The sequence below is a fragment of the Eulemur rufifrons genome, chromosome 7 (assembly GCF_041146395.1).
Source record: "Eulemur rufifrons isolate Redbay chromosome 7, OSU_ERuf_1, whole genome shotgun sequence".
In the NCBI taxonomy this organism is placed as follows: domain Eukaryota; kingdom Metazoa; phylum Chordata; class Mammalia; order Primates; family Lemuridae; genus Eulemur; species Eulemur rufifrons.
Window position 1 is genome coordinate 64,216,726 of NC_090989.1, and position 16,808 is coordinate 64,233,533.

The window sequence follows — 16,808 nt, forward strand, 5'->3', positions numbered from 1 at the left end:
TCACCCTTAAGGAACTCAGAGTTCAGGCACACTGAAACAGATATGTATCACACAAAATAATTGAGGCCATGAGAGAGATACTTAAATGTATTAACAGGAGCAGAGAAAAAAGATGGGTTAGGGTAGCCTTCCTAAAGGAAGAGCCAACTAATCTAAGATTTAAGTAAAGAGGAATCAGCCAGGTAAATAAGCATTAAAAAGAGTACTTTAGGCAAATAAACAGGCCAAGAAAAGTGATAGAAGAAAGAAGAAAACATGGTTATCTATGTAGTTTGGAGTTGTTAGTGGGTAAAGCTCTAGCAAGAAAAGGCAGGAGATGAAGCTGGAAAAATAATCATAAGCTAAATAAATCATAAGGATATTTATATACCATATTGTTAGTGGACTTGAAATTTGCTCTTTTAACTAATGAGGTGCCTTGGTCAGATCCTTTTTTTGGATATATCCTTCTAATTACCAGATAGAGGATATATGGGGGTAGGAGGGAGAACAGAGGCAGAGAAAAACCTGTCAGGAAGCGCTCTCTATGCAAAGATGTTCCTGACCAGAACCAGGGTACTGACAGTATTGATGAAGAGGAGAGGACAGATTCCAGAATTACTTAAGAGGTAAAATCAGCAGAACTTGATAATTAATTGTAGAGGTTAAAGAATATGGAGGAAACAAGACAGCCTAACAAGTTTTATTCTTTTGAGTGACTAGTTCAATAACAGAGAGAAAATACAGTAAAAATAATAGGTTTTAAAGAGGGAAGAGTTTTGATTTTGCTGAGTTTGGAGTATTTGTGGAATACTAATATATCAGCAGGAACTGGATATAAACCAAATGCACTGGGGAGATGAATAATTGGGAGACATTAGTGGCTGTGGGAATAGAGTGTCATATTTACCATAACAAAGGACTAGAGAAGAAAGTATCAATGAGAATAATACGGGGCTGAGGCTGGCACATTGGGAAACATTGTTTAATGGGCAGGAAGAAAAGCCCCGGATATGGAGAAAGAGAATCAAGAGAATGCAATGTTCTAATACTCAAGGGAATGGAAAGCATCAAGGAATGAGTGATCAACACTAACAAATATAGCAGAAAGGTCCAATAAAGAATTAGAAAATAACCATTAGATTTGACAATTCAGAAGTATTTCATGACTATATGCAATGATTTCAGATTTCAGTAGAGTCAGACTAATTTTAACTATCATATTGTGTTACTATGTGCCAAGCACTCTACCAAGTACTTTAATATACTATTTCATGTGGATCTTTATGACATGCCCATGATATATATACTATTACCCCTATTTTACTGATGAAAAATCTGAAGCCTACTAAATCAACCTGGGTATGTATGAGTTCTCTGAGCTTTTTTATATGTGAAATGGATATATTGCATAGCGTTGTATCATTGCATAGGGTTGTTGTGAAGATTCATAGTACTACTAACTAATACATGATTTGCCAAAAGTTACATAGATGTAACTGTCTATGTGGTAACTATCTAGTAAGTGGTACAACTGGGATTTGAGCCTGACTATCTGATGATAGCCAGAGAGGGGCCGTAGAGTCATTGTATAAGTTTTGTCAGGATGGAAGAAATGGGAACATTTCTATTCTAGAAAGAAAGCTTTTCTCAAAAGGAGAGTTGAAAGTTAAGAGAGGAGATGGTTGACTTTTTCTAGCAGCATGCAGCACCCAGATGAACGAGCAGAGAATGTGGACTACAGCATCAATTCTGCATTAGGATTTGGCTCCTTGTGTATGATAGGACAGGGATACCAGGGCTGGTAAAAGAGTAGTCCAAATCATCAAGGATGGGTCCATACAGGACAGGAAAAGGAGAGGGGCCAAGGAAGAAGTAACACGCTGGAGGAATAAAGTGGAAGGGGTAAAATGATGAAAAACAACCTCACTGAAGGAAAATACAGACTGAGTATCTCTTATTCTAAATTCTTGGAACCAGAAGTGTTTTGGATTTTGGAATATTTGCATATACATAATGAGATATCTTGGGGCTGGGACCCAAGTCTAAACACAGAATTCATTTATGTTTCATATACACACATATACATAGCCTGAAGGTAATTTTATACAATATTTTAAATAATTTTGTACATGAAACAAAGTGTGTGTTAAGTACTTATGTGTGAAATTTTCCACTTGTGGCGTCATGTTGGCACTCAAAAAGTTTCAGATTGTGGAGCATTCAGGATTTTGGATTTTCAGATTAGGGATGCTCAACCTGAATGACATTCTAGAGAAACTAGGCCTAAAATGATAATGAAAAAAGCAAGAATAAAGATGTGCAATATAAGCTCCATGAAGGAAGGAACTGTATTTGCTTTGCTCATCGCTGTACTGTATCCCTACCACTTAAGCACAGGGTATTTTGTTGAAAGAATGAATAAATGGCATCAACTCTCTGAAGGCTTAAATTAGGCTTTTATCCCCACTGCCTGGCAAATTACAGTGGAAATGAATACTCTCAAGGCAGGCAGTAAAGATCAGAAGGCAACACCTGGTTTCTCTGCTCAGCAGCAGTCAGCTCCTGTTGCAGCAAGTCAACAACCTGAGTACGGCCCAGCAAGGCTTCTTCATGTTCTTCAAGCTTCCTCTGCAGCACTCTCAATTTCTGAGAAGAAAACGTTTTAGACATAATATTCTAACAAATGAGCACTATTAATTGTTTATCTTTCAAAATGTCATGTAGATTTATATACTTAAATTCCTGGATATTGAAGATGACAGAATAAAGAATGGGACACCAGCATGCCATGCTCCCCATCCAGCAGCAACAAAGAATTTCCAAAATGTCTTCTCCAGAGCACTGATAACAACCAAACTCAGATACAAGCAAGTCCCTGAATTAGGGAACCTTTTTAAAAATTAGAAAAAAATAACACACATCCACTTTCAAAATTATATAGTTAATGTCCTGTCCCTAAGTAATATAGGTATGTGCATATCTCATCTATCAAACAGAACATTCTCTGCAGGCAAGAACCATTTCTCTTCTCCTAGTTTCATGCACAGGGCAGGCACTTGAAAAATGCTTGTTGAATAAATAAATCAATGATACACACATACAATTAATAGTCTACTTAATAATGAGTTGCATTCTGAAACTTCATTTAGTGGTGCATTCTGAAGGATTGCTTAGAACTTACAAGAAGTTTTCACTCGAAAACAATTAAATAGATCAAACATAAAGTACCACAGAAGTGCCTTTTAGTACAGAGCTACACTACACGCTAAGTAAAAACAAATGCTTTAAGTTAGTAAATGATGAACTCAAATACAATGAAGCCAATTTTTAAAATCTACTCAAAGTTTTTTTAAAAAAGAATTACTGACTTAATAAAAGATTTCATGGCTGCAAAATCACTTCTTTTCATCTCTAATTTTTTGAAAACTTAAAACTGACTTCATTGATTTGAAGTTTTAGATTATGTTTTTTAATGCACAAAGGTATCTATAATCAGCAAATTGAAGAAAAACCTATTTCTGACTACCATGTACATTCACCAACTAAACTCAGCTTTTGAAAACCAACCACCTGGTTAGAGGAGTACAAGGCAAGGTAAGGGTAAGAAAAAATAAATAATTAATATGCAATGGAAGACAGGGACACCAAAAAGAAGCCAAAAATGAGCACACTAACACCAAGTGAAGAGCAGTGGGTGAGGGTAGACAAGTGGCTGTGATGACTTAATCAAATTAACCAAAATGGTGGTCATTCTACTGAGTTTTAGCAACACACCTGTTGCATCTCTGTCTCCACATCTGCCTGGGTTACTAACTGAAGCAGCTCATCTTCATGAAGACGAACTTGTGTTTCAAAGCGGGCATCTTTCTCTCGGACCACCTGCTGCATGGAACTCAACTGAAGACACATACCAGAGAAACTATACAAGTTACACTCCCCAAATATTGTACAAACAAAACTCATAGACTATTCTCCAAAGATAGACACTGAGAATTGATAGACAGTCGCTTTTTTCAAATGAAATTTTGAATGTCAAGAATGAGAATGCTAGAAGAGAGACAGGCCTGACAGTAACTTCCAAATGTGAGAGAAAGCCTATTTTCAAATTCAGAAGTCAATCTGAACATCAATTTTGATTAAAAATTATTTTCTGGCAAGCAGTGGTGGCTTATGCTTGTAATTCTAGCACTTTGGGAGGCCAAGGTGGGAGGGTGGCTTGAGGCCAGGAATTTGAGACCAGCCCAAGCAACCTAGCAAGACCCTATCTCTGCAAAAAATAGAAAAATTAGCCGGGCATGGTAGTGTGTGCCTGTAGTCCCAGCTACTTAGGAGGCTGAGGCAAGAGGATCACTTGAGCCCAAGAGTTTGAGGTTGCAGTGAGCTATGACAATGCCACTACACTCTAGCCCAGGAAATAGAGTGAGACCCTGTTTCAAAAAAATAAATCTTTCATTCAAGATTCTCTAAAACTGGAAATACAAATCTATCTTTCTAGTCCTATTTTCAAAGCATTGATTCCACCAAAGAACTTGGTGTGCTTTTAAACCCACACCACCTCCCCAAACAGATGTTCCATTTTGTTTTTAAGTTGTGTGTGTGTGTGCGCGCATGTGTGTGTCTGTTTATTTATTTGCTTAAGATAAATGGTTGAGCATGCTGTCCAGCTCTTAGCTGGCCTATTTTGCATTGGTCCTTCAATTATTGTTGATTTCTCAGTTTGCGACACCTTGAATTGACCTTGACTCTCCTTCTTGGTTGGAGGAAAAAATCCTCAAATTTTTGATTGTCTGAATTGTGACCTCCCTATGAATTTAGAATCTGTGTTTCAAAGTGTATATGCATTGGAGTCTTTCATTAGCCAAACAATAAAACCTCGAACATTGTTTCATGCAAATGTTCCATATTCTTTTTTTCTCTGAGACTTTGCACATGCTGCATGACTGAAATACTCTTCCCCAGCTTGTCCAGAATATTATCTATCCATCATAGTTTTGCATGTAATCCCAACTTTTCCATGTAACCTTCCTTAACTATCACACTCACAGTAACCTCTTTTACCTCTTAAAATACTTTGCTTGTATTGCTGTTTGCTTTGGCACTTATTCGGAATGGCTTGCATTATGATGGATCTGTTAACATATTTATATATCCTGGATTTTCATATTTTAAACAACTCATTGGTAAAAATCATGTTTTCTATTTCTCCATCCCACATTGTATATAGTGCTTGTGCAGAAAGGGGACATAATAAAAGCTAATAGGTAGCATTAAGGACTTTAGGATATATAATTTTAACTGTACACACAGCAGAAGGCCATCCATAGACAGAAGACACCACTAATACTATCAGTTATCAATAAAGCAAACACCTGATGGATAAGATTAGCTATGGGCAAAGGTACTTCAGGGAAAAAATCTTTCATGATTCAAAAACACTGGCAAAGGAAAAATAAGTAGGGAGGTGGTCAATCGTTTATGGACCTGTAGAACTAAGAAACAGCCATCAATTAGGCAATAGCAAATTCATCAAGATAAATAACACTTTTTGAGGTTTTCTGGTTTTCCCTAATGACACACTTACCTACCACATATCTTCTAATTTCTTCTACCACACACTGTTCTAATTTCTACTCTAACGCTCTAGCTACTTTCTTATCTACCAAGATTTTAAAAAGTGACTTACTGAATTAATAACCGTGTAATAACCCACTGGACTTCATGGTTCTTTATCCAAATTTTATGAGGTATTCTCCACCCCTACCTGTGCAGCTTGCTCTGCCTGTGTCTGGCTGAGCTGGGCTTGCAAAGTTCTAATAAGTTCCTCCTTCTCCTGGAGCTGTTGCCTCATCATTACAAATTCTTCCATCTCTGTAGAATTCTTATTAAACTGAGGATACAGAAGGGAAAAAATTTTATTTAAGCAAAAGAAATTGTATTCTTAATTCTTTGACCTCCATTTCTTGTTTCCCCTAAATACCTATCATATTTCCTTCTAATTTCTACTTAATGCAAAAGCAAATTACATCACTATGGTTTTGAAAAAGTAATTATCAATTAAAAAAAATATTGGTCAAAGGAAGACAGAAGCACCAGTAGCAATTTTTCAACTTCTCTGAATCCTCACATAAAGACAGCACAATCAGATAGTAAAGCCAAAATAACATGGACAACATTTACCATAAAATTGGGAAGATGGTCCTATAAACCCTAAAATATAAGCAAGTAGGACAAACCACCAAAAGCCATAAGAAAAAGAAGGCAGCAACAGAATGACATCTGATGGTGCTGAGAACAGGAAAACTACCAAATAGCCAATGTATTTGTTGGAATGCAGCGTTGGCCAATTTTAGAATAGCAGCAGAGCTTCTCATTCTCTAATGCTGGGTAAATGCAAGGGATCCACATTAAGAAGAATGAAAGGAGCTCGAGCAGCCAGCCCCTCTGAATACTCAAAACTGACTGATCAGGGCTCCCTTGTAAGACATGGATCTGTGCTAAGAAGAAAATGCTAGGAATGAAATAAAAATTAAGCAGGATAGCAATAAAAGAGACAGAAGAAAGAGAAGAGCTACATGCATGCTGTAAAATTCAGTATCAACTAGCCACATGTGGCTATAGAGGGCTTGAAATGTGCCTAGTACAGAAGAAATATTTAATTTTTAATATTATTTAATTTTAATTAATTTAAATTTAAAACAATATAAATTATTTTTCCATTAAATACGACTTTGTTTTGGAATGATTATATTTCACTTTATCTGCCACATCACATAAGATACTATTCAGGTGTTGTGCAAGTAACAAGTGTATGTGTAGTTGGTATCAATGGGTTGATTCTGTTTAAATGATTTTTTCTATATTCCTATGTAAATTGTAATGTGTTTATTTGAATATTTAATGCAGATGGCATGAATAACAGTTGATACCAATATTAATTATAATTGGTAATTAAATTGAAATATAAGCCTTTATTATTTTAATTGATTTTATTTTTCCGGACAACAAGACTAGGGAAAGTTTGGCACTCCTTAGAGACTGGTTAAGTGGTTGTGACCAGAAGGCTGATAGAAATATTGACAGTAAAGGGCATTCTGATGAGGTTTCCAATGGAACTGAGGAACAAGGTATTGGAAACTAGAGTAAAGGCCATCCTTCTTACAAACTGGAAGTGAATTGGGCTGAACTGTGTCCATGCTTGAGGACATCGTGGAAGGCTTAACTCGAGAGTGATGAAAGTATCTGGTAGAAGAAATTTCTAAGCAGCAAAGTGCTCGGCCTGCTTTATGATTACTTCCAACTGCTTGCACCGAAGTGCTGGAGGAAAGGGAAACGGGAAAAATTTGGAAAATTTACAGCTGGGCCATGTGGTAGAGAATGAAAGAGCATTTTTAGTAGAGGAATGCAAGGGTGCACAAGTCACCACTTGCTAAAGAGATTAGCATGGCTAAAAGAGAGCCAGGTGCTAACAGTCAAGACAACAAAAAAAGACCTCAAAGGCATTTCAGAAATCTTCTAGGCTGCCCCTCCCATCACAAGGCCCAGAGGCCTAGAAGGACAGGATGGTTTCTGGGAATAGACCCAGGGCACCACTTCCCTGCACCACCTCAGGATGCTGCTCCCCACATCCCAGCCGCTGGCTGGTGCAGCGATAGCTCAAGTGGCCCCAGATGCAGCTCATGCAGCAGCCCCAGAAGGTACAAGTTATAAATCTTAGCAGAGTCCACATGGTGCTAATTCTGCAGGCTTGCAGAGAGTGAGAGCTGTGGAGTCTTTGCAGCCTCCACCCAGATCTCAGATGATATCACTGAAAGCCCAGAGGCCCAGACAAAGATTTGTCTCAGGGGCAGAACCCCATAGAGAGCCCCCACTAGAGCAATGCTGAGCGGAAGTGTGGGATTAGAACTGCCACAGAGAGTCCCCATCAGGGCAATGCCTAGCAGAGCTGTGAGAGTGGAGCTGTGGGAGTGAAGCCACTGCCAAGAGTCCTCACTAGGGTAATGTCTAGAGGAACTATGGTAGCAGGACTGCCACCAAGATCCCAGAACTACAGAGCTACCAGTGTGCAAGGCCAGCCTCGGAGAGCTGGATGAACCGGGCCCAGCAAAGCCATAGGGGCAGGACTGCCCAAGACCTTGGTGACCCAAATCTCACACCAGTGTGCAGAGGATGCTGGACATGAAGTCAAAGGAGATTATTTTGAAGTCTTAAGACCCAATGTCTGCTCTCTTGGGTTTCAGATTTGCTTGGGGCCTGTTACACCTTTCATTTTCCCTGTTTCTTCCTTTGGAATGGGAATGTGTACCCTATGCTTATCCCACGATGGTATCTTGGAAGTAGATAACCTGTTTTGATTTCACAAGCTCACAGATAAGACTTTGTACTTTTCAGTTGGTGCTAGAATGAATTAATACTCTGGGGCTATGAGGATAGAATCAATGTATTTATATATGAGAAGGACATGAGTATTAGAGGGCCAGGGGTGGAATGCTATGGTTTGAATGTCCCCTCCAAAATTCATATTCAAACTTAATCCCCAATGTGGCAGTGTTGTGAGGGAGGGGCCTTTAAGAGATGACTGGATCATAAGTTTCTGTTCCTAGGAATGGATTAATATATTCATGGATTAATGGATTAATGAGTTAATGGGCATCATAGGAGGGGAACTGGTAGCTTTACAAGAAGAGGAAGAGAGACCTGAACTAGCACATTACCACAGTCAGCCCTCTCACCCTGTGATGCCCTGAACCACTTTGGAACACTGCAGAGAGCCCCCACCAACAAGAAGACCCTCACCAGATGCAGCCCCTTGACCTTGGACTTCTCAGCCTTCATAACTATAAGAGATAAATTCCTTTTCTTTATAAATTAAAAAAAAAGACTAAGAAGCTGAATAATATGCTTATATATAATAAAAGCATATCAAAGGGATACTAAAAAATAAAAATTGCAATCTATTTCAAAAAGAATTTTTAAATATTTTTAAAATTATGTGACATCAGAGAAAAACATAAATCAGAATTAGAAAAACTCAGAAATGAAATGACAGAATTCATGAAAAATCTGCTATAAAAGAAATATTTCAGAAGACAAAATAAGAAGGAAAACAAAAGTAAATACAAATAGAATACCTTAAGTGAAATAAAACCAAAAGAGACTTAAAAAAAATTTTTTTCTAATGAAAAAGAGATAAAAAGGAACAGAGAGAAAGTGATAAATATTGAAGATAATCAAAGATCAAACATATGGATAATAGAAGTCCCCAAAGAAGAAAACCAAAACAGGGGAACAGATCAAATACTACAAACCACATAATTCAAGAAAACTCCTCTGAAATAAAAATATGTAAAATCATATATTGAAAGAGCAGCCTGGGGTATCTACAAATATCAACCAAAAATTACAAACACCAATGCATATGCTAATAAAATTACTAGACAGGAAAAAAGGAAGGACAGATGGAAAGAAGGAAGGAAAGAAGGAGACTGATACATAGATAAATACCCACTGGGCATCTAAAAAATGTATTTGCATATAATAATCCACTGGGCTTTAGTGATTAGTTAACCTAATGATTATGAAGTAAATTATACCCCTACCTGTGCAGCTTGCTCTGCCTGTGCCTGGGTAAGCTGGGCTTGTAAAGTGCTAATTAGTTCTTCCTTCTCCTGGAGTTTATATTTCATCTTTTCTACTTCCATTTCTTCTTCTGTAGAACTCTTGTCATGCTGAAAATGCAGGAGATAAAGTCATTTTTCTTTAAAAGAATTATAATTAATATGCATTTGATCTTTTGCTCTAATTTGCCCTTTACAACCATTTAATAATGTTTTTATTAAACTGATGGAAGCAAGAAAAACCAGCTGACCTAGCAACAAGTAAGGAATCTTACGGTTTTCCCATTTCACTATGGCCAAGTAGCTCCTATGAGAACCACCCTCCCATAGGTAATAGCTATAAACTGTGGAAAATATAGAAAAAAGATATCTGAAAATACTGGAGAGCAACCAAAAGCAGGAAAATGCTAGGAATTGATATTTGGAAAAAAATTGCACTGAGTTTCCCATTTTGACAGCTTTTCATCTGAGGGGAAAACCTGTCAGGTCAGCGCCATACAGGACTAAACCTTAATACAAAAACCCCGGTCTTACAGAATCAAGGACAGAGTTCAGGAAACTACAGCTGCTAAGTGAGGAGAAAAACATCGGAAAAGAGCCAGTGACGGGAAAACCAAATCTTTCAATAATCTATTTTTTTCCAAAAACTCTTCCTTAGACTGATATTCTGCCTCTCTATTGAATTCACCTCCCAAAACAAACTTGGTCTTGTTTACCAGACTACAAAGAATAATTTTGCCCTTTCTTTCACATAATAGTCAGTCAAGCATATGAGGATTGCTATCAATTCTTCAACTACATTTTCCACAGAATACCTAGCGCTGTGTTGGGTATATAATAGTTAAAGGGTTGCTATAACTAATTGCTGGAATTTAGAAATCATTTATTTAACAGAGAAAGGAAATGAGCTGTAACACACTGATTTGTTTAAGGTCTCAGAGCTAAAAGTTAATTTAAAAAACAGAGCGTAAAATGGATAATTTAAAAATCTAGTAACATAGCTGAGGGGAAGGTAGAAGGAACAAAGCAACATCGGGAGAGAGGTTGATGGTACCACAGCCGGAAGAATTGTCAGAGGTAAAACCAAAAAGCAAGAAAAGAGGAATCAAGATGAAGAAATTATTTAAGAGAAGCTTTTAAAATATGCTTTGTGAAGTTAAATAAGTTTATCAATTTGGGAAAAGTATTAATAATGTCCTCCAAACATTAGCCCTCAAAAAAAGACTAACCAGGGTATTGGAAAGCTAACTAGTAACCCCAAGGGTTGTGCCTAGAGAAATGATTAAAACCTATTTTCTATGAACTAAGAACATTGAAAATAAGAAATCCAGTGGGTCAAGGGTAAAACAGAGTGAAATTATGAAAACAGACAGATTTCTTATGCAGGGTAAAGTCTAGGCTCACTCTATAACTATGATGTGCACATGAGATATGCCTGCCTTCATATAATCTATACCAAACTGTCTACAAAACTGAAGTTTCTGGTTCTCTAAATAGCTGGCTGAACATGAATATTTGGGGTTTAACCATAGAGGAAAGATAATGAAAATGAGTACTGGGACAGTGCTCTATATTCCTCAAAAGGCAATACTTTCCTTATTCCTCTTTGTATCCTCAACCTTAAACTGTTTTGTTGGTAGCAGTTATAAACCTAGAGAGCTTCCCTAGAAGGAGTTCAAGGTAATCTAGCTGATTCAGCCAAGAACACATAAAACTTTAATCTGCCACTATGTGGCCATAAAAGAACATAGAATATTCTGTAAAGTCATTGAATTAAAGGATTTCAGAGCTGGAAGAAACCTTAGGGATCATCTTATCTTCTAACCAACGATGAAACTCATGCAAAAGATATGTATCTCTCCTCTCTAAGAGCCTCATGTCAGTACTTATTTCCTCTTGTTAATTTTTTTTTAATTCTCTTAAAGTGGAGGTCTGTGGTTCCCAAACCCTGGGTGGCGGACCGGTACTGGTCTGTGGCCTGTTAGGAACCAGGATGCACAGCAGGAGGTGAGCAGCAGGCAAGAGAGTGAAGCTTCATCTGTATTTATGGCAGGCAAGCAAGCAAAGCTTCATCTGTATTTACAGCTGTTCCCATCACTCACATCACTGCCTAAGCTCCACCTTCTGTCAGATCAGCAGTGGCATTAGATTCTCATAGGAGCCTGAACTCTTACTGCAAACTGCGCATGCGAGAGATCTAGGTTGCTCACTGCTTATGAGAATCTAATGCCTGATGATCTGAGGTGGAGCTGAGGTGGTGATGCTAGTGCTGGGGAGCAGCTGCAAATACAGATTATCATTAGCAGAGAGATTGGACTGCACAATAAATGTAATGCACTTGAATCATCCCAAAACCCTTCCCCTCTCCCTCCTCCCAAATTGTCCTCCATGAAACTGGTCCCTGGTGCCAAAAAGGTTAGGGATCTATGGTCTAGGTCACAACTAGACGTTTCATGTCCATGTTTTCTGTAGCCCTTTTATTCTCCCTGTGTGCAGCCTATAGTTCAGCTGGACTACAAACTCAATAATAAATGACAGCATTAGTGCTGTATTATTTTACCATCTTAAATATTTGTGATTAGTGAAGATCTGCTTTACTATTCTGCTATATTGGGAAACATTTTTGATTTAGAAAATATATATTATACCCAGTCACCATACCTTGGAGAGTTGCTCCTCTGACTGAAGTTCTGTAGGCAGAACAGTCCCTCCTTGTGCTTTCATTTCTTCTATGTGTTTATTCAAAGAAGTTAATTTGGCCTTAGCATGAAGTTTTAGTTTTTTTATTTTGTTATCAGCAGCTTTTCTTTCTTCCTGCCACAGAACAATGATGGTCAATATATAAATGTTTATTCATCACTTACCTAACACATAACAAAAGTCATGTTCAGTAGGCATCTTGTTACAGTATTAGGGAAATAAGAATCAGATTTTCTAATAATCTAAGTGAACAGAAAAATCTGTGAATGGTGTATCCATCCTTTATCAAATGCTCTGCAAGGAAGGACAAAAACAATAGTACCTGTAGAGCTTCCTCTTTCTGCTGCAGTTGAACATCCTTCTGTCTAATAATATCTTTTAGTTCCACCACCAACTGCTCTGCATAAGCCAGGCGCTCCAGAACATCCTCTTGTGTTCTATTTTTAAATTCCATGTCAGATTCCTGGGGTAATTCCTAGTTTTTTGATAAAAAGTTGCCAGTGCACCAGGGAAAAGGTATTAGCTTCCAAACAGGAGTTCCTTTATTATAACTTCATCCTTTGTTTTGCCCACCTCATATCCTTGTTAACTTAAGAATCTTTCTAACTCTGATCCAACGATAACAATCATAAACATTATAATCTATTAAGTATTTTATAAATAAGCATTTTACAAACATCTAATTTAAGGAATTATTAACCTTATTTTAACAAAGAGAAAATTAAAGGGAAGCATAGATCACAAATCATTAAGAAGAGCCCAAAATTTAAGAGAGTAGTTGAATAAAATTCTCTTAACCACTAGGGGTTATTGCTTGTCTTTTCAGAAAACTAAAGGACCTCTTTTGATTCCTGATGTGGTCTTCAGAAAACATGATACAAACTATTAGAGAAATGGTAGATGAAACTGTAAATGCAAACAGATATTCTCAAACCCAAAAGGTGTTCCAGTTCCCCCATTTGTCATTTAAACCTTTCTTATTGAAGAGGAATCTATACCCAAGGATGAGAAAAAGAACTTAAATCAATCTGGCAATAAATAAGGTCCTGGAGGACAAACAAGAAAGACCTTTCAAGTATCGTCTTGTTTCCCATCACTGTGGTTCTTTAGGCTACAAAGTTATTAAAAAAGCATCATTTATAAAGTTTCAAAATTTTTTGAATCCTCGCTTCCACCTAGCACCAGGGAGGCTGCTCACACCCTTTTATCTTATATTCGGAACATATGTTTTATCAGTTTAAATCAGAACAGAGCTACTCACAGGGTCTAAGGGAGCTCTCATGTTCTCATCAGTGTCATCTCCTGATAATTCATGCAAAACAACATTTGCTAATCCTGACAATCGGCTCAGCATTTCTGTAGGAAAAGAGGGTAAAAAAACATAAGAATTAGCAAAACAGACGTGGTCTTCTCCTATATTTGTAAACATATCATCTGTAAGTGAAATAAAACTGTGCAGGTGAACTATATTAGATACAGTCTGCAACATGATGATGTCTTCAAAAAGGCATTTGAGTGTATACAATGTAGTCACACACAGTTCTTCTCAGTGGCAATTGTGCAAAGAATATAATCGCCAGCACTAATATCATTTTTTAAATAAAATACAAGTACATAGTTATTAAGTACAAGGATGTAATGGTTAAGTACACCTTAAAGGTTATCTTTAATGCCTTTTCTTTCACAGTAGTTTCATTTACAAACATGAATTTCTTATTCTTCCTTCCTCTGCTAGACTGTTATTCTCTCCCACTTTTTCAAATAAACCCCATGATTCTGCAAAACTTTTCTTATGTGTCCCATGAACCCCATTTTTTCAGGAAGCTTTTTTGATAAACCATGTGGTTTCACTAAAATTTAAATATAAACATTGTTCAAAGTACATAGCACTAAATGCATATATTAGAAAAGAAGGAAGAAGGATAGAAATCAGTAACTTATGCTGATTCTCTAGGAAATCAGAAAAAAAAGAGCAAATTAAAACCAATGTAAGCAGGAAAAAGGAAATAAAAATTAGAGCAGAAATTAATAAAATGGAAAATAGAGAAAATCAATAAAATCAAAAGCTGGTTCTTTGAAAAATCAATAAAATTGATAAAGCTCTAGTCAAACTGACCAAGAAAAAAAGAGGGAAGACACAAATTATTGACATAATAAATGAAAGAGGAGACATCACTACTGATCTAACAACCATTAAAAGATAATAAAGAAATACTACAAATAACCCTATGCTCATAAATTCAACGTAGATGAAATGGGCCAATTCATTGAAAGATACACGCTACCAAAACTCAAGAAGAAATAGAGAACCTGAACATATATGGGTGGATGGGTGTACGTGCATATGTGTATGCACATGCACACATAACAAAGAAACTGAATTTATATTTTATTAAAAATTTTCTAAAAAATAAAAATCCAAGTCAAGGTGGCTTCATTGGCAAGTTGCAACAAACACTTAAGGAAGAAATAATACCAATTTTATATAATCTCTGCCAGAAGACAGAATAGGAGGAAACACTTTGGAACTTATTTTATGAGACCAGCATTACTCTAATACTAAAAGCAGACAAAGATATTACAAGAAAAGAAAACTATAGACCAATATTCCTCACAGTTATAGCCAATGAAATATTCAAACTACTTAACAAAATATTAGCTAGTCAAGTCCCAGCAATATATAAAAAGCTAATACAGCAGAACCAAGTGGGATTCAAGAAATACAAGGCTAATTCAATACATGAAAATCAATGTAATTCACCGTATTAGTGGACTAAATAAGGAAAACCATATCATATCAATAGATTCAAAACAGACTTTGACAAATTTCAACATCCTTTCATAATTATGAATTCATGAGAATAATTCATTCTCAGCAAACTAAGAATAGAAGTAAATTTTCTTAAACTAAGAAAGGGCATTCATACTTAATGGTGAGATGCTGAATGCTCTCACCATAAGATTAGGAACAATACAAAGATGTCATCTCTCACTACTTCTATTCAACAACACACTGGAAGTCCTAGCTAGTGCAAAGGCATGAAAAAGAAATAAACAGCATACAAATTGGAAAGGAAGAAATATAACTGCCTCAATTAGCAAAAGACATGGTTGTCCACATAGACTTTCCTAAAAAATAAAATCTATAGATAAGCTCTGAGAACTAATAAGTGAGTTTAGCAAGGTTGTAGAATACAAGCTTAGTATGTAAAAGTCAACTGCATTCCTATTACAAACAATGAACAATTTGAAACTAATATAATACCATTTACAATAGTACTGAAAAAAAGAGGAGAGGAGTGGGTGGAGATCTAACAAGATATACACAGGATCTGTATGCTGAAAACTACTAAAAAACTAAAGAAATAATAAATCTAAATAAATGTAGAAATAAACCATGTACATGGATTTGGAGACTCTATATTGTTCAATTCTTCCCATTTCGATGTATAAAATTTGTGCAATTCCAATCTAAATTCCAGCAAGCTTTAAGTAAACATCAACAAGCTCACTCTAACATTTACTTGAAAAGGCAAAGAAAGTAGAACTTACTATAAAACTATAATTACAAGACAGTGTATCACTAGTCAAAGTACGGACACATAGATCAATGGTACAGAATGCAAAGCCTAAAAATAGACTCACACAAATAGAGTCAACTGACTTTTGACAAAGGTACAAATCCAAATTAATTGAGAAAGGACAATCTTTTCAACAAATGGTAGTGGAAGAATTAGACATCTGCAAAATAGTGACCGTTGACATATAACTCACACCTTACATAAAAAATACCTAAAATGGTTCAGAGACTTAAATTGTAAAACTTTAAAACTTCTAGAAGAAAACATAGGAGAAAATCTGTGATACCTTGGATCTGGCAAAGAGTTTTTAGACACAACAAAAAGCATAATCCATAATTTAAAAACTTGAATAAACAGGAATTATGAAAATTTAAAACTATTGCTCTGTAAAGACACTGTTAAGAGAATGAAAAGACAAGCCATAGATTGGAAGAAAATATTTGCAAATAACATATCCAGTAAAGAACTTGTACCTAGAATTTAAAGAAAAAAAAAAAAAAACCAGAAAACCAAATCGCTTAAAACTCAGCATCAACAAAATAAACAACCTCATAAAAAATGTGTAAGAGATCTGGACACTTCACCAAAGAAGATAGATGGATGGTAAATAAGTATATGAAAAGATGTTTGACCTCATTTGTCATTAGGAAAATACCCCTTAAAAGCAAAACGAAATACCACTACATAACCTGAATTGAATGCTGAAACAGAAAAAGGACATTAGTGGAAAAAGTGGTGAAATGTGAATGAAGTCTACCTCTAGTTAGTTCATGGCATTGTACCTATGTTCTTAGTTTTAAAAAATTTACCATGATTACGTAACATGTTAGCATTAGAGGATGCTAGATGAAGAGTGTACACTAACTTTCTTTACTAATCTTGGCAAGATTTATGTAATTTTAAAGTTATTTCAAAATTAATTCACTTTTAT

At 36.2% G+C, this 16,808-nt stretch overlaps 1 protein-coding gene across 1 annotated transcript in view; it reads right to left on the bottom strand.

Moving 5' to 3' along the window:
* GOLGB1 (golgin B1) overlaps window positions 1-16,808 on the bottom strand; it is a 71,796-nt gene that overhangs the window by 44,416 nt on the left and 10,572 nt on the right. The window contains exons 2-8 of the mRNA XM_069475105.1: window positions 13,558-13,652; window positions 12,619-12,771; window positions 12,258-12,410; window positions 9,579-9,707; window positions 5,744-5,869; window positions 3,757-3,879; window positions 2,515-2,628 (exon numbers count right to left, since the gene is read on the bottom strand). Of these exons, the coding sequence (XP_069331206.1) occupies window positions 2,515-2,628; window positions 3,757-3,879; window positions 5,744-5,869; window positions 9,579-9,707; window positions 12,258-12,410; window positions 12,619-12,771; window positions 13,558-13,650 (891 nt within the window). The 5' untranslated portion in view covers window positions 13,651-13,652. The remainder of the gene's footprint in view (window positions 1-2,514; window positions 2,629-3,756; window positions 3,880-5,743; window positions 5,870-9,578; window positions 9,708-12,257; window positions 12,411-12,618; window positions 12,772-13,557; window positions 13,653-16,808) is intronic.